The sequence below is a fragment of the Meleagris gallopavo genome, chromosome 6 (assembly GCF_000146605.3).
Source record: "Meleagris gallopavo isolate NT-WF06-2002-E0010 breed Aviagen turkey brand Nicholas breeding stock chromosome 6, Turkey_5.1, whole genome shotgun sequence".
Lineage (NCBI taxonomy): Eukaryota > Metazoa > Chordata > Aves > Galliformes > Phasianidae > Meleagris > Meleagris gallopavo.
Genome location: NC_015016.2, coordinates 20,909,177 through 20,931,194, shown reverse-complemented (window position 1 = coordinate 20,931,194; position 22,018 = coordinate 20,909,177). Strand labels below are relative to the sequence as shown.

Sequence of the window (22,018 nt, the reverse complement as noted above, 5' to 3'; positions counted from 1 at the left end):
TTTCAAGAGTTTCTCTTTGCTCAAATACAAATACATTTTTTGTTGCAGCAAATGCAGTTTTCATTTTTTTTTCAGTAATTTCTTTGTGTATTTCAGAAAATATTTCAGAATCCTTTAAAATTCCAATTAAATTAAAAAGTCGAGGATGCTTACCAACAGCTTCTTTATGGGAAAGCCTTCTGTACATGGGAAAATAGTTTAGCTTTTAAAAAATACTGTGTAACCTGCTAAAACAATTAATAGTCCAGATAACTATGAGAATAGAAGGAATAGCAGCACATAATGTAGATTTTGTCAGAGACTGACTAATAGGCTTTCCTTTAAAACTTTTTCTAAATTCAAGGAGTTTGTGTTTTTCTTCTTCAGATGTATAGAATATGTTGAAGAGGTGGAGAGGCTCTGAAGTCTCTGAGGTAGATTAACTCTTTTCCAAAGTATGTTCTTATTAGCAACAGAAGCAACCAAAAAATAAATTGTAAAATGACCGATACTACCAATGTGTTAATTAAATAGGAATATATCTTTTTTAAATTTTTCTTGTAAAAGCTCTTCAGGGCAAGGAATGTTTCTAAATCTGTAAGAACCATGTAATTTGAAGATTCGTGTACACGTCACTTCATTAGGAAATCAGATCCATTCAGGTCTCATCCCATGCCACAGAATGAATGCCTGTCTACCTCTGCACCACTGCGTTCCTTTTTCCGGTGGAGAGACTGCAAGGATCTGCTGATGTTCATGAAGGAAGAAACAGATAGGCAAAGTGAGAGAGAGAGAAAGAGGAGATATTGAAAGACTGTTCTATTAAAGATACTCCAAACAGAAGATAGTACATTTTTTAGGAAAAAGAGCATAATTAGAATAAATAATGCATTTTGCCACTTAGCCGTATTTCCAGTTCTCAAATCGTTAACAGATCTGTTTCTGAGCATTTTCATTATTTAGTATGAGGTTCCTAAATTGCAGGTCCTGATTTCACACAGTTGACTTCCTTTTCCTGCATGCCATACCAGTGTATGTGACTCACTTGCGTGGTTAATTTGTCATGCGCTGAATAGCTCTTCCTGCATAATCCAGAAAAATCAGTCCTTAAAGTTTACTTTTTCCTCTGCCAAAGCTACTCTTTCAGTCCTGCAATATTCTGCTTTGTTAAATGAAGATAGTTTTGAAACATGGAACTTATTTTGAGGCAAAAAAAAAAAGAAAGAAAAAAGAAAAAGAAAAAGAAGCTGTAGCTGTGATTTTTTTAAGGATTCTGATTTGATTTACTAATGATATTTAAGAGGAAAAATCTAAATTTATTGGGGTAGGATTAAATACATGATCCGTAGCAGCAACCTCCAGCAGGATCTTTCCATCCCTAGGGGGTGGTTACCTGTGCAGAAAAGAATTCATCAAGAAAAGAAAATGCAGTGCTAATTTTAGAAGAAATTCCTTATTATACATTAACTTAAAGAGAAAGTTTGCTTTTGCTTCTTCTGTGCATTTCTCCTTAAATAGTTCAGAAGTCACTTGTTTGGGTTCGGGGGAAGGGGGGGTTATGCTAAATAGTGTTTATTTTGTGTTTTCACATCTGGACAACCCCATACAGTTAGGCATAGCTCTTCTTGTAGGAGGATTGTTTCTTTCTACGGTAGTGAAAGAAACATTCTCCAGACAAATTTGGACAGAAAGTAGTTTCAGGCTTTTCACGCAGACTGGACTGATGTAGTCTTTCATATAATGGGGCTGTGGTCTGCCTTTGCTTTACATGTGCATTCTGATTTGTGTCAGGTAAAATTCCAGTGTGCTTGAGGGTAAATCCTTAGGAGGTTGTCCCAAACAATGTCCTGCTTTTCCAGGACGCTGTCTGCATGTGGGATATCCTCACAGATTTCAGAGTAAATGCTGCAATGGTGTGAGCAGACTTGTCTCTCATTGTGATCAACGGGAGCGGAAAGTACTCAGCATTTCTCAAGACCAGGCCTGAACCTTTGGCAGGAGGTGAAACTCATCCAAGATACACCCAAACTTAGTCACTGAAATGGTAATGCTACCAGACCAGAGTGAGGGCATCTACTTAGACATTCATTATTAAGAGTTTTGAATACTGCAGGAGTGCATAACTAAAAATATCTTTCTACTCTTGGTCTTGTCCGCCCTACCTGCCTGACTAGCTGCCTCCTGGTTTCTTTTGTTAGTTTTGCCTGGGCCTGTGCTAATTCTGGCCTCTTCATGCTCTCTCGTACAAAAAATAAAAAGCCTGGGACTGGCCAAACACAGTTGAATGGCAGGCTAAATTTCAGTGTTATTTAAAATATTTAACTCCTTTGTCCTCCAGTAGTGCTGTTTGTGTTATGTTTAATACAGGTTCAGATCCTCAAACAGCTAATCACGCAGCTATAACCACTGTGGGGTGCTGCACCATACTCCTGACATACCTGTGGTGATAAAAAAAAGTAGTAATTTTTCATACAGATTTAACTCATCTTTTCCCAAGAGCTTTGTTGTTTTCTGATACAGCAAAATTTAAAGTACTCTGAGATATTAATTGCTTTGACCTTCCAGTCACACTTTTGTTTTGAGGACATGTTAATTTTAGCTGAGCCAAATTATAATCTAAAATCCATGTAGATAGAGCTGGACTAATTCCACTCAGTTCAGGTAACCTATGATTTACATCAAAATGTTGGCCTTTGGCCTCACCCAGTCTTATTACCAACCTCATCAAGAAGAAAGGTCAATGCTGCTCCCTAGTGGCACTGGGCTTACTGAGACCCAAACACTTAGTGAAGTTTTTCCTTGTTCCTCCTCCTCTTACTGTTAGCATTCGAATTAAAAATCTCAACTTTACAGGCTGTATAATTTGGTTTTCCTTAAAACCTGACACTTAATGTCAGGTCTTTTCCGGAATTTCCATCAGAAACTGATGTTTCACTACCACAAACATTAACTTCAGACTAAAACATGAAATATACGAGACATGACCCAGTATTGGATGTTTACCTACTATTTCATTTATTTCATTTTTGTAACCTTAGCATAGTTATTTACTGAGTTTAAATGTCTTCTAGAATTTAAAGTAACAAGGTAAGAAATGATAAAAAGAAATTCAAATCTTCTATTGAAAAGTAAAGAAAAAATAAAATACAATGGGAAATAGAAACACAAAGATACTCCAGTCCTATGCCACTTCTGAACTGAGACTTTAAAACCTGTATTGTGAAGCAAATAAATTGTTTAACTTTAGGCAACAATTACTGCACATAGCTTTGAAGCATTATGAAACATCCCTTTTATTGCCTTACCCTCATCTTGACCCACACTCTTCTCTCAGCCTCTATTCTTGTGAATAAAGGTCCTTGCATGCAATTCCCCTTTGAAACTTACTGCTTTTAATCATCCTGGAGTGACATATGTTGCACCATCCAGTCAAGAGCTGAGCAAATTTCTTCCAAAGCACTCAGCACTTTTTCAACAAAAAAGACTCATAAAATTGAGACCTAGGCCAGAAAAGCGTGCTGGCCACAGAATGATTTCTGCCAAGCACATTGAAGGCCTACACTCATCACCCTCTATTCACAGTGATCAGTGCATTACTGTCCAGCTAATCTCATTTACACTAAAAGACTTAATCATAAAGTAAATTGTCACTCCGTACATTAAATACAAAATGGAGACTGCGTAAATGTCCAGAGCTAACATTATGCTTTGCCTTTCACAGTGTAATTGGACTCCCAGAAGAAGAGGACTGGCCTAACGATGTTGCCCTTCCAAGAAATGCTTTTGCTTCCAGACCTGCACAACCTATTGAAAAATTTGTACCAGATATTGATGAAATGGGCAAAGACTTGCTTCTTGTGAGTTTCCATCTGTTTTATCCAACTGTATGACTAATAGCTGCATGCCAAGAAACATTTATGTTTCCATTTAATGAAGTTACTAATGAAGCAGAAAAGCAAGTAGACAAATTCATGTGTATCTGTGACACATCAGCACAAAGACACCATCTTTGGCTCAAAAGATGTCAGAGGTGAGAACAGATACAGGCTAGGAAACTGCCACAGAAGGACCTGTTTGACGTACCTTCTGCCTTGATCCTCATTACCGAGTGCTGTTGTGCAACTGATTAGAAGCCATTCTTCTAATACTGGTCTGATACAAGTACAGAAAATGATCTGCCGTTTTTCACAGTATAGTGCAAAGCAGGAAATGGGCTGTATAGGCAGATTACATCAGAATCAGAATACTGAAAAGTTGAGATTTGGAATTTGCCATTTAATCATTGCCTCTTATAACTGGCAGGATGAACAGAAGAAAACAAGTTGTGCTTGTAAAACTAGTAGCATGTAAGTAAATTAAATTATTTCCAACATTTTTATAGATCTGTTAGAAACCTTAACTCTGAAGTTCAGTCTTCAAACTGAATATTGAGAATGACTTTGCATTTTACTGCTGGTGAAATCTAGCTAAATTTCTTCTCTGAAAGCCTTTGAAAGATCTCAGTTCATACAGGCTCTTTAGAGAGCACTCATTGCAAATACTGAAAGATTTGCTGCATCACTTTAGCTGCTCCAACCAAAGTTACGTCTGTACAACAGCAGGTCATTCTCCACTGTTGTTTTAACTACATCTCCCAGCTTCAGTAAAGTAGACTACACCTGGACACTTGAAATGACAGAAGTGGAATGCATCCTTTGTGCTTGCAGGCAGATTGGAAATGGAAACTAGACATGGGATAAGAACTAGATTCGAGAGCAAGTAGTAAAATATAGATAGAGCACAATGAGTGTGAGGCATGATGGGAAGGAGGAAGAGAAAAAAATCTTTGCCTAGATGGTAAGGTGGGAAGCCATTACTGTTAGGAAAAAAAAAACGAGAACCGAGATCTACAGATGAAAGGGAATGGAAAGTCACTGAATTAAATTTCAAGAGTTAAATGATAGAAATTCTGATGCAAGTAAAGTAAGTGAGAGCTGAAGCTGCTTAGACAAGGACACTAGGATGAATACTATTTGAAGGTGAAGAAAAGGAAGCAAAGGAAAAGACCAAGGTATAAAACATATGGAGAGTTCTGAGCTGACTGAACCAAGGCTGAGAAAAGGATCTGGAAAGTAGGCAAGCAAAGTACAACTATGAAGAAGAGGGAGAATTCCCAGTGGGATGTTACAAGAGCTTCTAAGGTGACCTTAAAATAGGAGTCTACCATCACTTGAACGTAAACAGTGGAATTAGACTGAAAATTAGGGAAGAAAAATGGATCTGCAACAAGCAGGTAGAGGTTTGGATCAAGGCAAAAATATTTAAGAATAGTAGACCAAAGATCTGTGATCACTTCAACACAACTCTGAAAAGACTTTGAATGAAATAGTTTAAAGTCATCACTGCTCCTGTTACATACAGAAGTGAAATCCACTATCAAAGTATTTCTGTCTGGGAATGCTTAACATAATGACTAGCCCTGCTGCTGTCATTACTGTGGCAGAAAGCCAAGATCTAAAGGTATTAGCTCAGTGATATGTCATGCGGATACTTGCACTATGTTAGTTCTAAAGAGTCACTGCAGGAGTCCAAGAGTTCAGTTTGCCATTTCACACACAGACACAGAATAAACAAACAGTTAAAGCCCAAATAACTACATCATCAGACAACGCTTTACATGAAGTCAGTGAAAAATATGAGATGATGGTACTGAGCAGCATGAGGAATGAGAGTTTTCAGCACATCTGCAGACTGGCATTGATGAATATTAAATATTCTTTTGGATTTTTCTTTTATTTCAGCATGATGGAATTTTTCTGTTTTGTTTGTTTGTTTTAAATGTAGGAAACTGAATGCTTAACATTAACACACAAAGGATGTAAAGTCAAAGATTCAACTTCTACAGAGATGTTGACCCTAGGAATTAATACATACCTTAGAAAGCACTCCGTGTCTATATAATCACAAAAGATCAGTGCATTGATTGTTGAGAGGATTCAAAAGCTATTCATAAATAGTTGTTCCCTGCAGTCTATGAGGCAGTCTGTCCTGTGCATATGAATTCAAGAAAAAATGAATTCTGAGGCTTCCTAAACTATGAACACTTTAATGTTCTAACCCGGTATTTTCTATCAGCCTTGGAGATTCATATACTGTAAGCTCACTGCCCCACTGCTTGTTTTAATGTGCATGGTCATCTTTACCATGTAGCACCATCTGTGACCCCGTTGTGTCTCATACTGATCAAAAATGGGCTGTGACTTGCGATGTTAGCAATTTTAACTCTACATTGTAGTTAAAAACAACTTCTTTTCATACTTACAGAAATGCTTAGCGTTCAATCCAGCCAAGAGAATATCTGCCTATGCTGCCCTGTCTCACCCATATTTCCATGGTCTGGAGAAATGCAAGGAGAATCTGGACTCTCACATGTCATCCAGCCAAAACTCCAGTGAGGTGAATGCATCACAGTGCTGACTGAAGATGAACCTATAAATGAACAAGATGTGTAGCTGACAAGGCCACTGTCCCATACAAACCACATGGCTGTTCTAGTGAAGATCATTGTTTGGAGGTTTTACACACTGTCTTTCATTTTGGAATTGCAATGTGCTTATCCAAGGAAATCAACGTAGTTTACTTTCATCAGAGCAATGCAAGGGCCAGGGCTTTGGCCTGCTCCCATTGCAGCTTTATGTTTGTTTTGTTTTTGTCTTGTTTGCCTGCCTGGGAAAACTCCAGATGAAGAGAAGCTGCTGACCAGTTTTGCTGCCGTTTTATCCTTCTAAAATTGAATGCTGCCAGTGTGTAGTAGGACGATCAAGTCACTGCCAAACAGGATTCAATCTCTCTCTAGCTGCTGAAGCATGATTTGGTGCTTTTATTATGATGGTGTGATCTCTTAGAGTGATATTTAAAGAATGGCATTGAAATATCAGATCTCTGCAACTTGCAGTTAACTGATACATACATTAATACATCCAGCTACTGTGCACTCATAGAATACATGCAGGTCTTTCACCAACTGAAAACTTGGATGGATTATTTTGTTATTTCATCGCTCTATAAAAACAACAGTTATGATAGTGATCGTAATAAATGTCTCAGCTTTTAGGGTTTTTTTTAATACACAAACAAGTTATTATCTAGTTAAGTTTGTGTGCATGTTTCAAAAGCAATTGTTTATAAAAACTTATGAGGTCCCGTTCTTAAACATCCATTCAGTTTCCAAACGGTCAGTTTATGTTGGAATCCATGCACGTTCTAACCCATCATCTAACCCATAATTCCTTTCCGGAAACAGCTGCAAACACACTTTCTCTTTCTCATTCTGAAATTTCTGATATGCAGCTCAAAGACACGAGTAGAGCCAATGAAGATGAATACAGGTTTTCATCTTTAACCTGTTCTCATCGTTCTCTGAAAAGGAACATAGAAAAAATATTTCCAGTTTGGAAGGAGAGAATGCTATACTTGTTAAGTACAGTTATTTACCTGTGCGGAATTGTATGCTGCATACTGTGCTGCCTTACCTACAACAGCCGCCATGCATCTCAAGTGCATGAACATTACTGTCACAAAATGCCTCAGATGTTGCTTATTAAGAAGACTTGTTTTCTATGCAGAAATGCATGAGCTTCTCTCCTAAGCCACCATGTGGTATACTGGCACATGCTTCTCCACGAGGCTTAATGTGCCATTACTGAATGTCAAAATAACTAAGCAATTCACATGCCTTTATAGAACAGTAATTTTAAATATTACAGTAAAATTTTATATGTAGTATTTTTACCTTAACTAAAAAATATTTTCAGTATTTTAAAAAGAAGCGTTTATTTTTTTTAATACTGTACTGGGGGAAAAAAAAAAAAGAAAGAAATATTTTCAATCCATGAAAGCCATTTCCTTGTATGACTTCAGTCCATTTACCTGAATATGACTTGGGGGAAAAATTGGTCCAATGAGTTAACCCTTACCAGAAGAATACAAATATACCCTATTGCAGTGTAACTGATGAGAAGTGAGGCAGACAGCTTTGCTTACTCTTATGATAGTCCCTTAGGCTACTCTCCATCTTTATTTCTTCTTGTCTGGCTACGGAGCCAGTGTTACACCCTTGCTCACGGCACGCTTGGCAAAAGCAAGTCCTTAGCACTGAATTGAGCAGTGTAATTGTGCCAGACAGGGCTCAGGAACCTGTATCTGTCTCCTGGTAGGTTTCTCAGCCCTGTGGCAGACTGCCTGTTGTGGTGCACTTCACTGTTAACTCTGTTTCAGGTATCAGTACTGTCTGGGACATGGTCCGTTGCTAAGATGGTGAGTGGATCTTACCGGTCTCCTGGATAAAGCTTTTTTTTACTGTTAGACACTTAACTGTGCAACTTGTAGTTAACATTATGCCTACTTTAAATGGGCCAGATTTTAAAAGGACCACTTGTGTGCATGCATGCAGTGGCCTGTGCCTTTCTTCATGCCCAGAATGGTCCCTGTTCAAAACCTACCAGCATGAACAGGCAAGTTGTATATTAGGCCTGGCAAGAGCACATATGAGGCATCTGCTCGCAAGGATAATACAGCAGAAGAATTTTGGAAGCTCCACCAGTGGCAAGCTGAAGGCCAGGGAGCAGCCACGGCAGCTCACTGCTCTGAGCTCAGCTTCGCCTCTGCCAATCATTCTGCTCCTACACCCAAGGAGAGCGGCGAGCCCGTGGTACTGGTGCTGAACCAACCCGATTCCTCTGCCATTCAGCGATCCTGAGTGGGAACGGGGCTTTGGTATTCATAGAAAAGAATAGACCAAGGTGGTGTTTTTTATCACATTTTTTAAACACTAATTAGAATGACAAACAGAGACAAAATACAGGTGAATCTTGCAACAGCAACAATAGAGAAGTTTTCTACACAGTTTACCATTTTTTAAAACATTCCACATGTTACCTACCGCCAGGCTTTTGTACATATGCTATCAGGACATTCAGGTGATACTGGCTTGCCATCAGCTGTCAGGGATCTTTCCCAGAGCTCTCCAAGAGCTAACATCGGGTGAAAATAGGTCTGGGTGTGGGTTTGGGGGTGTTACTTTCCAATTAGACTCCGGACTCTCAGATGGTGAAGTGCATCTGCTGTCTGGTAGGAGAGCTGGGTGTACTGGGCTCAGCAACGCAAAGGCTGGAAGAGAATATGGTTGCTGACTGTAAGCAAATTGTTAGGGCAAAATAAAAAAGAGGGAAGTTAATGCTTAAAGCCAAAGGTTATTGTGAGCCCAAGAATGAATGAAAAAAGTGGGAATTGCCAGAAAATTAACTGTTGGGGCAGCATTTCCCAGTTTGTAGTATCAGAAGTGAAGCTCAAGCAAGCAGCAGAAAAAAGCACAGGTGGCATGTGGAATAGGAAGCAGAGTCCTGCAACATGGTGCTGTATGTTGTCTAATATAGGATCAGGTTATATGTGGGAGTGTTCAGGAGAAACAGCTTGGAAAAGGTTGCATTAATGGTCATGTTCTGGAACAAACACCCAGTGGGAATGGCAGGAACAAAAAAAAAAAAATCTGTGTTGACAGTGCTGGGAAAAGGATCTTTTTTCCCTTGTGGTAGCAATGGACTGTATTCAAAAGCCCAAGGACTTTCCAAATGACCTCCTTTTCAAAATCTCTTCAGGAAGAAATTCCAGAAGTCCTTCTCTGACATGTCTTAGGCTTCCTCTTATTCCCACCTCCCCTGCCAAGCCACGAGACTTCACTTACCCTGGTAAACCAAGGAGGACTGTTCTCTGGCTGGGCGAAGTGCTGGCAGTGGCTGACAGCATGGGGGAACCACGCTCCTAGTGAGACAGCACAAAGACAATTGGGAGACTGCTTACATCATGCTCTTGCTCCTTATATCTTCATGGTGTGGTTGCAGTCCTCAAGTACCTTTACTTACTAATGCTGTATGTGTAGAATTAGAATTACACATGTGAAAAAAGTGCTCCTTGACACACTCAGTCCAGACTGTGATGAGAACTCCTCATAAACCCTTTAAAAAAATACTTCAGAACACAGTTCTTAAAAATAACTCTGTCTGCATGTGTTCTGCAGGACTGGTTCAATAGCAGCTGAAGCCCACTGCCTAGCAAAAAATATATGAAAAGTCAGGATGGATGATTAGCTCCAAGAGCACCCATAGCCAGACACTGCACTCTTCTCACCAGTCAACGGGATGTTCTGGGAAACAGGAGCAGTTTCCATCTCCCACAAACGGGTTTGTTATCCCTGCTACATACCTACAGGAAAAAAACAGTCCCAGCAGACAAGGAAAAAACCTACTAAAGCCAGCTGGTGCAATGCCACAGCAATAAGACTGGGGCAGCCCCTTTCTCCTCACCCAGTCCCCACACTCAGTCTAGCTCTGCAGTCCTCTCCTTCAGCATCCTTATGGAAAACATTTCAGTGACACTCACAGGTGCTATTTCCAGCAAGAGTCTTCCAAATTTTCAATAGCTGCACAGTGCCAGTGTCCTGTGCCTGTGTATTCCACAGTGTCAGTGTCCCCTGTGTGCTGTGTAAGAAGTGTTGCTTCTTTTAGTGCAGCAGCCCAGAAGAGATGATTTTAAAAGACTCTCTTTGTGCATGTCCTCACTTAACATTAGTTTTGTGTACACCTTTGTTGCCTTCTGTGTGCCAGGTAGAACTCTAAAAACAGGGTTTGTGCATATTTCTGTATTTCTGTGTAGGCTGTGCCCACACTCTGTTTTTCTTCTTCCTGCACACTGGTCTATTATGTGAAATGCTAGGAATACCTTTCTGTCTTGATTCAGTCCTAAAATAGACCTAAAAAATTAAGATATTGTGCTTGCAAAATTCTGAAATGTGGTGCTATGTGTATGTATAGAGCCTCTTAAATGAAAGGAAGCAGCAGATTGTAGGTAGTATTTGAGAATCTCTTGCATGGGAGATGCTGTCCAGCATCCTAACTCTTAATTAGTTTTCATACTTGATGGTTGTTTTGTTGAATAAGAAGAAAGTACTGCACCATGCTACTTCTCACAGGTTCTCTACTGTCTTTTAGAAGCATCCAAAGGGATCATTCTCTCTGGTGTTTGGCTAATTTTAATATGGAAAATAACGACAAAACATGCTGGTTTGGTCTTCTAGCCAACAAACTCGGAGCACTTATCTGACTCACAACTGAAAGCACATCAGTTGTTAAATTTGTATATGAATCATAAGCCACAGTTTGGTTTAAAAGACAACGTAAATTATTTGCCATGTATAAAACACAGTTGAATAATGATGTTTATTCTCAGAACTCTGTTTTATAGAACCACTTTGTTAGTATTTTTCTTAGGCAATAGTTTCATGAACAGATGAATTTTTATGTACAATGTGAATGAGAAGATACAGACTATTAGAGTGATCTGTTGTTTTATGCTTGAATTGCTCAGAATTGATCAGAAGCTTAGGAACCTAACTTATTTATTGTGTTGGCTCAAAACTACTTGTAAGTATCAAGAACTTTCTTGATTTAATGGGATTTTACACCTCTCTTATTGTGTGATTTTGTTGACATTAGTATATTAGAAAAAAAATGTTTTTCCAAATTGGCACTGTGGGAGAACAATTAAGAAATTTATTTTTAAATTCACATAGAATAGTCTGTAATATACTAAAACCTTCAGTAACTAACTGTTAATAAGCTATCACTTTTCTATCTACTAGATTACTAAACATTGGAGTATACAGATTACTTTCCATGAAGAAAAGAATCAATCTCTTGAAAAATGGGATTTTTATGTGCCTGATCACGTCTACCAGGCTACACTATCATATTATTTTTTTATGTGTGCCAGTACAGATCAGGTATGTAAAAATCTGACTACAATTTGCCAGTCGAATAGGCTGTGCAATTCAAATAGCAGTTCTGTTTGTCAGTTATTTTTTTTATCCCTTTGTTTTACAAATTGTTAGATAATGGCTGTAATATAATTCCAGTTTCTGGACCAGGCTCTGTAGCCATCAAATCCCAGTCACTTCTGAAAAGCAATAAGAAGCTTTTTCATTGATTTAAATGATCTAGGCCATTAAAAGAAGAAAGATGTGAACATACAAACTGACAAGCATAGCTTTGGCAATTGTTATTTCTTCACTTCTGACTAAAACATAGCATGTATTACATACTGATATGTAATAAATACACAAAATAAGAACCATAAAACACAGTTAGGAATAGTGTGCACAAAAATAGCTCATTCAGTTCTTGTAGAAAATAGCTACAAATCTTTCTTTTAGCTACGTGATTACAGTTTGAAACGGATAAACTTTTACATTTAAAAAAATCCCTTAAAATCATGTATGTCGTGTTTTTAATACAAAGAGTGAGAGAACAGATCTGAATCAAATAGGAACATGTTCTTGAAGATGATTCCACAAAGCCAAGTGAGCACTGTCGGTTCTTTTTGTGTTCACTGGAAGCTGAAAGTAGTCAGCACCACACTTGTGTGAGCCTTTTGCCTTCTGGGCAGAAAATGTTGCTTGCAGTAAAAGTTAGTGGAGAAGTTGTCTTGACTTAAATATAGTCCTTTGAAAGCTTCTGCAGTGTTCAAATTGGGTAAATTTCCAGCCTTCCAGCAGACGTGAACCAGAGCTCCCTAACCAGATGGCATTTCTTCCTTCAAATGAAATGTTTTATCTCAGTTAAAATTCGCTGTCGGCTTCATCCTACCCAATGTCAATGAGACATCTGCATGTCTAGAGAAAGCAAGAAGTTCTGATACGGACATTTTGCTACTGGGTAGCGAAAATTGTTTCTGGAAAAAAACAGACCAAGGATACTGCCTTTGAAAAGAAAAGGTTAAAAAAAACCTGACATTAGTAAAGATAAAAAAGGAGATTTTAAGGAACAACTGGTATTTATGAAATGAGAAATGTAAATACAAACAGTGTATTAAACAAACATTGAAACTGATACTCTTTGACTGCAAAGTTGATAGGGTTTTATGGAAGAAAATAGGTATGAACTTAATCTAATCAGCATTTGAATGTTCATTTGCACTAAAGCAACCTCTACTACTTGATTGAAAGAAGAAGGGAAGACTGGTGAAGTCTGCTTGGATATGCTGTAACGCTCTCAAGCTCATTGCCCTTTTGGGAGCGTGCTAAATTGGCATCCACACTACTGAGCGTTCAGCACCTTAAACCCATCCACATGCCAGGCAAATGTTCCCATGTTTACACTGATACTTGCTCCCGAATGGAGAACAAATTTTCACAAATATTCGATTGTCGGCTTCCTTTGCGCTGTTACTTCTGATGGGTTTCTAATTAACATCCTGTAATAGGCAACTTTTCCTCTTACTTCATGTTTCATACATACAACAGGTTGTTCAAATCCTCACCTTTAGATCAATTTTATATAGTTTTATTAATCTTCTCTACACTTCTTCCTGCTGCTGTGTTTTACACTCAGAACGAAGCCACATTCTGCTGTATGTTCCTGCCATGTATTAATGGTAGGGGGCAGATAGATAACATTTTCTTGTGACTTTTCTTCCTTTTATAAATCTTAGTGAGGCTTTTAAAGTGTTCTTGAATGTCAGCATCTATCTTGAGTACCCAGACGAGAGAGGAAAATTGTGAAGTGCTGCAGAGATAGGAAAGAAAACAGGCAGAGACTAGGAGGGTTCAGGACAACTGTTGTAAGTAAATTTGGATATGTGGAATAGTGAGATATAAATGTAGGGGGAAAACTTTTTTTTTCCATGTTTTTTGTTTTCTCCTGTCATTTCCTTCCACAAGCGTAAGATGATAAAGCAATGCTCTCACACAGGATTTTAGTTCCAGATACTGAATGTGCCAACTCAAGTCATGAATTCTGGAGCCGTTTTTCAAGATTGCAACATTTTAAAAATCAGGTTGTGTAGAAGTTAGAGACTTTTCAGTGTAGATATTAGGAAAAAAAAGGGGAAGTGGGTGCCGATGAGGGTTTGAGAGCAGATTAAGCTGATCATACGAACACAGCCTGTAGCTGAGCTGCAGAAACAGAGGATACATTGCTATAATGCGAGTGGGTCACTATCTGTGCCCAATGCTGTGTGGTATTGTGGATTACAAGCTGATTCCTGCAGCAAATTGAGAATTCTTTGCCAAGCCAAAATGGCATGTTTTTGAGCACTTGGATTTTCATGAGATTATGCACATGAAGTTTTAGCTGCATCAGTCCAGGTGGCTCACCATCTTGCAGGAGCAAGTCTGAGAACTTAGCAAGTCTGTGAGACACCCGATGTAAGTAATGCTGCGGGACCATCTGCCAGGAAGAAAGGAGGCTTTTCATTGGCTGTACAGCAGGGAGGGAGTTATGCCACCTCCAGAAATAAGAAGTATGAGGTCTGTGTAGCACTTCGTTATGTTTAGTCCACGTGTATGGCTGATGGGGCAAGTGATGCTACAGAGTGGCTTGTTTTAGTCCCTCCAGTAAACGAGAGCAACTAGCCTAGGCACAGAGACAAATTCACAGATCTAGGGTAGGAAACCTTTAATTCTACAGTGCCTTCTCAGGCATTGATTAAGTACATGCAGTGATGGATCATGTAGCAGCTAAATGCTCTCCTTCTCTTATCCCAGATCAAGCTACTGTGACATTAAAAGGAGCCTGGTCCTTAGCGGTCTGTCAGCATCCTGCTTCCTCAAGCTACCTTGATTGCCTGTCACTTATAGCTGACCTTGCTGATACTTCCCTAGTCACTTAAAAAGCTGTAAGCTAAATTATACCTTGTGATTCTGCAGTTCCCCAATTTGCAGGCAGCATAATGTGTGTGTACTATAGTTTTTCCTTGCTTTTCATTAGGAATTGGGAATTAATACAATAGAATATGGCAGTGTTCGTTATTTCTTATACTCTTTTGCTCAAGCAAATATATGAGCAAGGGTAAATTAGATTGAATGTAATGTGTTTGATCAGCCAAAGCAATTTTTGATTCAGAAGATTATTTTCTAAATATTTAAGATTCCTAGCCAACTGTCTGTCATGTACATTTACAAGAGCAGCCAGTGATTCTTCTATTATACAGAAGTTTCTGAAGGATACAAACGAGACCAGCAATGGCCTCCTCCTACTGCTTACCCCCTTTCCCTTCCCCTTCCCAGGGATCACTGCTCCAGGGAGAGGTTTTCTCCCAGCAAGAGTCAGAACAAGTAGGAACCTGATCTTCCCTGTATGAAGGTCTCCAGCTCTCAAGATGACATGGGTGCATGTAGGCACTCTTTCCTTTGCCTGTGCTGTGGCAGGTGTGAGTACAGAGCCCTGCCCACTATTTTTCCCTGAGGAAAAGTCCGTACAGGATCTGAAGGAGACAGTGTGCTTACTGTTTCTATGACAGGGCATTTTAAATAGTGGTATAGTAAGATCTCACCTAGGAGATTTCTCTCACCATCCTAAAGGATCACTGAATTCTGGGCATAGGACAAAGTGCTTTACTCCAGGCGCGTGATGATGCATTTCAGTCATCCTTTATTGGCAATAGAAAATAAAGGTTCAGAATAAAGATTGGCTCTGCAGACTGCTGATTAAAGAAAAAGTGCTTTGCAGTGTTTATCCAGCAAGACTCAAAATCCATCGCAATGTCTTGCAACCCTCTTCAACGGTTGGTGTAACTATGGGTTGTAACTACAACAAAAAGTACATCAGGATTTGGATGCTGGCAGGAAGTTTGTGAATGTGTTGCTGTACAAGGCGGTTTATATGAGCTCACTGGTAATGTGCTCATCTGAAGGCACTGATTGCCATGCACATTTTGGACTGAAGATAGAGGAACTGCAGTGTCATTAAATTAGAGGCCGAGGAAGGGAAGTACAAATGTGAGCAGTGGGGACTGCAGAGATTGGTCCTTTCTTTTTTTGTCCTATACGTATAGCAACCCAGTGGTTTTCCAGCTTTCTCTTCCTTTATCATGTTTACCTCCATTCTCCTTCCCATCGTGCATGATGAGTTGAACAGAAAAGCATCACTACAGATTACTAGCTCAAAGCCAGAGCAGGCCAGCACTGTGTAAAAATGTGGATTGCGCCATGGTAGCCTTTATTAAATCACAAAATCATAGAATCACAGAATCACAAAGGTTGGAAAAGACCTCTAAGATCATCCAGTCCAACCGTCCACCTATCGCCAATATTTCCTACTAACCATGTGCCTCAGTGCAACATCTAAATGCATCATTTGTCTCAGTTTAGATTCCAGCAAATTAAATCCAGTATCTATGATGACTTTCTTGCATTCAGCTGTGCCTAATAACTTTGCTGTCATTCTCTGCAGCATTCAGAATCTCTTGACTGAACAACCTACTTACAGTCACGACAGTGTGGGCAAAAGAAGTGTACCTTATGGCGGTGCTTTTTGCTGAGGAGTGGAAGCCACTGAAGTTCCGCTGGGAAAGGGGCCTAGACAAGTCTCGAGAAATTTTAGCCATGTTTCCTTTACAGGCAAGGCAGCCATTTCTGTTAAAGCAAGTAACACATTTTCAAGTACTTAAGAAAGAGAAAATATAAAGTTGCCTATGATTTTCTTGCTAGAATTTATTTTCTACACAAAGCTGTATGATTTAGGCACTGAAAGCAAGCCGACAGGCACCCACTTATTCTTTCCTTTCCAGTCTTCAATTCCTTTGCAAATTCTTTTCAAGCATTCAGATCAATGTATTTATGGTCCATTTCATTCCATTTCAGTTAAGTGGTCTATTTCTGCCATTGAATCTTGTATAGGTTTTATTTTTAATGTAATATTTAGCTGCATTACTTTGAACAGCTTTAAAAGTATATTGTCTTTGAATGCTCTAGTTAAAGTATACCCTTGAAATGATGTTTTAGAAGTTGAACTGTATACTTTGGAGCTGTTGTTTCTATTATAACTCCTGAAAGCTGAGTGCTTTCGTCGGTATGTCTGTCTCCTTTCTGTGTAACAGCATGTGTTTGTATTTCCTCACTAGCTTGATATTCTTTGGTCTGAAGGCCCGAGTAGGTAAACACAGGAATCCCGTGCCTCAGCTGGGCAGTCCCAGAGCTGAGAGGCGGTTCTCGTTTGGGCAGAGTTGCTCACAGAAGTGTTTGCAGAGAAGGCTTTTGTTTAGTAATTGATGGTAGTTGTGAGGACACATGGTTAATAACAGCACCAAGACACCCTGAAATGGGGTCAGTGTTTATTGACAATATGGACACATATATCTGCAAGTTATTTGACATTAACCTAAATTATTCGTATTGTAATTCAGTATATTATTTCTTAGGAAAACACACTAGTCCTGTGAAAGGGTAGTTGCCAAAAAATGTGTCGAGTCTTGCTGCTTAATTGTTTATTTGCATTTCGTGTACATTTTTGTTGTTGAAGTGAAGCTAGTTCCATAGAGAGGCAGAGAGCTAGATCAGTCAAAAAACAAGTTTTAAATAAGCTTCATACTGTACCTAGAATAGTATGTGTGTTCAGATGTAGTATTTTTATGCTTTAGGGTATTTTGTTTGTTTTAATATGTAAAAGAATAAGCAGGTTACTTTGAAATGCTATGGTAGGGCTAATTTTATGCATAGTGGGAGATGGTTGTCTGAAAAATTATAATTAGAAAATATTACATAGGCCGCCTTTGGCTTTATCTTCTCTGTAGTTGTTCCAGCAGTTATCTGTAGATACCAGATGCTGAAACCAGGGGCCACGTTTGTGTGGTGCCTCGTAACCGAAGTACATTTGTTGCAACAATCAAATTGCCCATCTGGATTTGAGAAAAGATCGCTGACTATACAAAAGCATAAAGGCAGCAAATGTTGGTATTTTTTGTGTGTGTGCGTGGACAATTGCATGAAATAGGATTGGGGTTTCAAAGTAATTAAAATCATTCAGCGTGATCTACTCTTTTTGTAACTCCACTGACTACAATTAATTTAAACCAAGAATTTCACCATGCAAATCTACAAATTCCAGTGTCAGGCAGCTCAGGTCTATATGGATACTTAAGCTTAATAAATCAGCAAGAATGTTATATAAATGGTAATGCGTGACAAAAACTATTAACTCTAGTTAATATTATTTCTCTCACAGTTTCTATTCATTTCTTTTTTATACAAAAATTTGGAAGTGCACTTCCTTGTGGCATTGGGATATGTGACGAAAAGTGTGATGCTGGTGCAGAAATGTACCAGAACTAAGGTTCACTTCTCACTGCTCAGACAGCCCATGCGTGCCTATTTACACGTTACAAATCCCACTGAAGTTAACAGAACTGCGTAAAGTGAGGCCTGTTTGTAACCCTTCTGGGATACTGCTTTGGGAATCTGCAAGATACGTTACAGTCTCAAAAGGCAATACTGAAACTTGTGCTTTCGGGTTTACAGAATGCTATGAACAGGGAGGATAGCTTGTGAGACACATCCAGAGCAACTTCATTCATTGGTATTGTTACACCAGGATGACGTCAAAATCTGCCTCAGTGCCTTAATTTCTCACTATGATTTTACAAAAAAAAAAAATTAAAAAATTAAAAAAAATCAAGAAGTTATAAGGGCATCTAACACTGTTTGACTTCTGTTGTGTTCTTTTCGTAACACCATGTGCTCTGGAGATGTCTAGGGTTTGATTATCCAAGGAATCATGCGAAGCAGTTTCAGATGTTTTCCTTCCTTCACCTTAGGACAATAACTGCTGGTGAAAGGCAGCGCGGTCCCGCTGAGCTCTGTCACTTTACCTACATAGGCAGTAGGATTTTATTGTGCAAGGTGGAAAGTTACCTATGGTGCAAAGTGTACTACCTAGACTACCATGGATATCTACTCACAGGACATGATTTCACTGTATCACTTCATACTTGAAATTCACAATGTTCTTTTAATCAGGGTACAAACATGAAAAGGTGCGTGTGTTACTGTTTCTTTTAAAGGTGCATCATTATTTTTATTCTGTGTGCTTAATAATTACGATTCAGTGTTCTTTACATTCTTTTTGTTCAGCATTAAGATCAGCTCTGTGTGAAACACAGTACTGCCCACAAAGGTACAGGAAGGTGTAACCGTGATTCTTGAATTGTTACGTACATACGCTGGCTTGCCTTGTGCTTATAAATATACACCAAGGGGTTACATAACACAAACTGTGGTAAATAAAAATATTGCACCATTGCTGTACGGGAACTCTTGCAGCCTCTCTCTTCTTGCACAGCTGCTGATTACCATATACGCATTGGAAAAACTATGTTTCTGCTGTACAGAATGGCTGGGAAACAATGCCGACACTTTGGACGCTCTCGGGCTCTCTTTGCAAGCTTTCAGACAAAGCCCTTTGATCTCACTGCATGCCTTCTCTGTGTCCCAGATCTCACCCTGGGAGGCTTTCTGCTTTAGGAACACCCTCCGCTGGGGCTGCTTTACATTGACTGCATTGAAGTTCATCGGAGCGTACTCTTCCAAGCATGCACCTTACCATATAACATATTCTTTAGCTTTTACAAGTCTGTAAAGATGGTGGACTGCAAAAATACTCATTTGTCAATACGGCAGAGTTAAATTAAGGCACACAGAAGGTTGTCAATGTATTATATCAGAATTACAGTCCTTTGGAACTGAACGTTTTGCTGCTGGCAGTGCAAGAAAAGCAAAGTTGTGTATTTATTGTGGGTGCTGAGGGTTCAGTATGAAAATCGATATAATAAAAATGTTCATGGTGTCAAGTTCTTTTTAGTTGTTCCCAAATTATTGGAAAGTAAAAAGGCAAGAAACTAGTTTTGTATTTAAAACTACTTTCCTGAAGTTTACTTCACTTTTCTAGCTATATTTTTCTTTTATCTAAAAATGTAAAATGAATACAAATGCAGTAAGTATTGTATATTAAATACAGAAAAGTAGCGATGCCGTTTCCCAGTTTTTCTTTTTGTGTTTTTCTCTACACCCAGAGCCTTACAGAAAATGAACCCAACATGCACACAAAGCCAGACACAGAAATATAAGCATGTTTACGCTCTTGCAAGTAACTCATCGTACACCTCTGGTTCTATAAAAATGTTACCTTGTTTTTCCTGATCTCTGAATTATTCCCTTGCTTCCATAGGATGAAGTCCATTTAAAAAAAAAAAAAGTCACCTTTTCTTTCAAAGGCATTAAATTGTTGCCGTTGCTGTCCAGGCGACTCTGTTCAGCACTAGTTTGTCTTTACTGAAATCTTCTTTGTTTGAGTTCACTTCGCTAGGCAACTTGTGCACTGATTCAGCTATTTTCCCTGATTTTTTTCAATCCAGTTGTTCCACTGAAGGGCCTGGCATTCACGTCTGCTGCTACTTCCACCTTCCGTCTTTTAAGAACCTGAGCACACTTCATTGACTGTTCTCTCCTTCATTGCTATGGATATGAGACCAGTAACATTTCTGGGTACACAGAAATGGTAAAAGCACTTGTTTGGAGTCCAACAATACAACACATCATCAAACTCTAAAACCAGATGCATGTTCCCTGTTTTCACTCCTACCCAATCAACAGAACACCTCAGCAAAACAGCTCACATGAAGTTTCTGCTTATTGCTTATGGCAGAGTGATGGAACTGGCTAATCCTTAATGCCCCTTCCAACCCAAACCATTCCATGATTCTGTGATATATCTGCAAAGACCATTAAGTCCCTTTAGAGCAGGATAAAAGTAGTTTCTACTAACAAGGCTTCAATGAGCCATCAGTATGTAAAAACAGAATCATCCAGACATATCTGGGTCACAGCTCTAGGCAGAGATGGCTGCAAAGCTGACCAGACCACAACACAAAGGATTCTGTAACTTAAAACCACAATTTTTTTTCTGCACTCTAGAAAACACAAGGAGTCATGTAAATCCTTTACAAAACCGGCATATACACTTTGGACGCAATGTGCCATTAAACAAAAACAGCTAACTTTACCTTATGTGGCATTCCACATCAGCCTTATTAAAGCACTGCGTAAGAGGGCACAGCAGTTGCCCAGCCAGAGATGGGTGTGCCATCAGCTGCAGGGAGGCTGTGCTGAGGGCAGTGCTGGACATACTCCCCTCAACTACAGCTGGCACGTGTTGAAAACATGGAAAAAACACAGAAATAATAAACAGATTGATCAAGAGCTTCCATTCAGCATCTGATCTCTGAGAGTGCTCAGCTGGCAGAATAGGATCTCCAGCATGCTGTGGGCAGTTGTGGAACAACCTCTTCCCATGGAGATTTTCTTCCTTTTCCCTCAACTGTGAGAGAGGCTGAGCTGCACCAAGCTCATCAAACTCAACCATGGGAGACAAAATAAAATTTAATCAAATCCATTAAGCAAAGTACCACAGAGAAATAGCACAGATGATACAGTTTTCACTATTCCTGTAAATGTCGTCATCTTCTTTGCCTCAGAACTACCTAACGACACCAGGTATCATTGCATCACAGAAGCAAATGTTCATTTTAAAAGATTTAAATGTGTGTCTCTCATTTGTCTGTCAGTTTCTGGCACACAGCAAGATTTGCAGTATTCATCGCTTTACACTCAATGGCTGTGTTGCTTTTTTTGCGTTCTATAGACACAGGCACCTTTCAGCCTCTTGTCACCCAGAAGCCTTTCCTGTAGATACTGTCACCCATTTTTAGACACCCCCTCTGGCTGGATGTGTTTCCTGGCTCTCAAGCCAGCAGGAGAGCTAATGGCAGTGTCACCAAAATGCTCCAAGTTGCTCTGTGGCTGTCAGCGACAACTTCACACTCTGCCACGAAAACATACAGGTAATAAGTAACGACTGAGCACTTATTCTCCTTTTCTTTTCCCCTTTGCTTTGGCAGCAGACCCCACTCCACAGAGCACTGTACCAGGACAGGCAGCTACAGTCAGGGCACCGCAGCGTACACCTCAGGAAACAGAAGTGACTCCTCCAAGCGACCACTAGGTAGGTCAAGAGGAGAAAAAAAACTCACAACAGCACCCTTCCCTCCTCTGAGGTGTTCAGTGCAGATGGGCTCCCCACGTTCCAAATCTCAGGGCACCAACGCACCCCACGCCCCGATCTCCCTTCAGCCTTCCCTAGTCCCAAGTTCTCCCACGACGGTGGGCCGGCGCCTATCC

General features: G+C 39.5%; 1 protein-coding gene across 1 annotated transcript in view; it reads left to right on the top strand.

Moving 5' to 3' along the window:
- CDK6 (cyclin dependent kinase 6) overlaps positions 1-19,822 on the top strand; it is a 108,034-nt gene extending 88,212 nt beyond the window's left edge. Inside the window, exons 6-7 of the mRNA XM_031553890.1 lie at positions 3,701-3,836; positions 6,283-19,822. Coding sequence (XP_031409750.1) covers positions 3,701-3,836; positions 6,283-6,435 — 289 coding nt within the window. The 3' untranslated portion in view covers positions 6,436-19,822. The remainder of the gene's footprint in view (positions 1-3,700; positions 3,837-6,282) is intronic.
- The last annotated feature ends 2,196 nt before the right edge of the window (positions 19,823-22,018 follow it).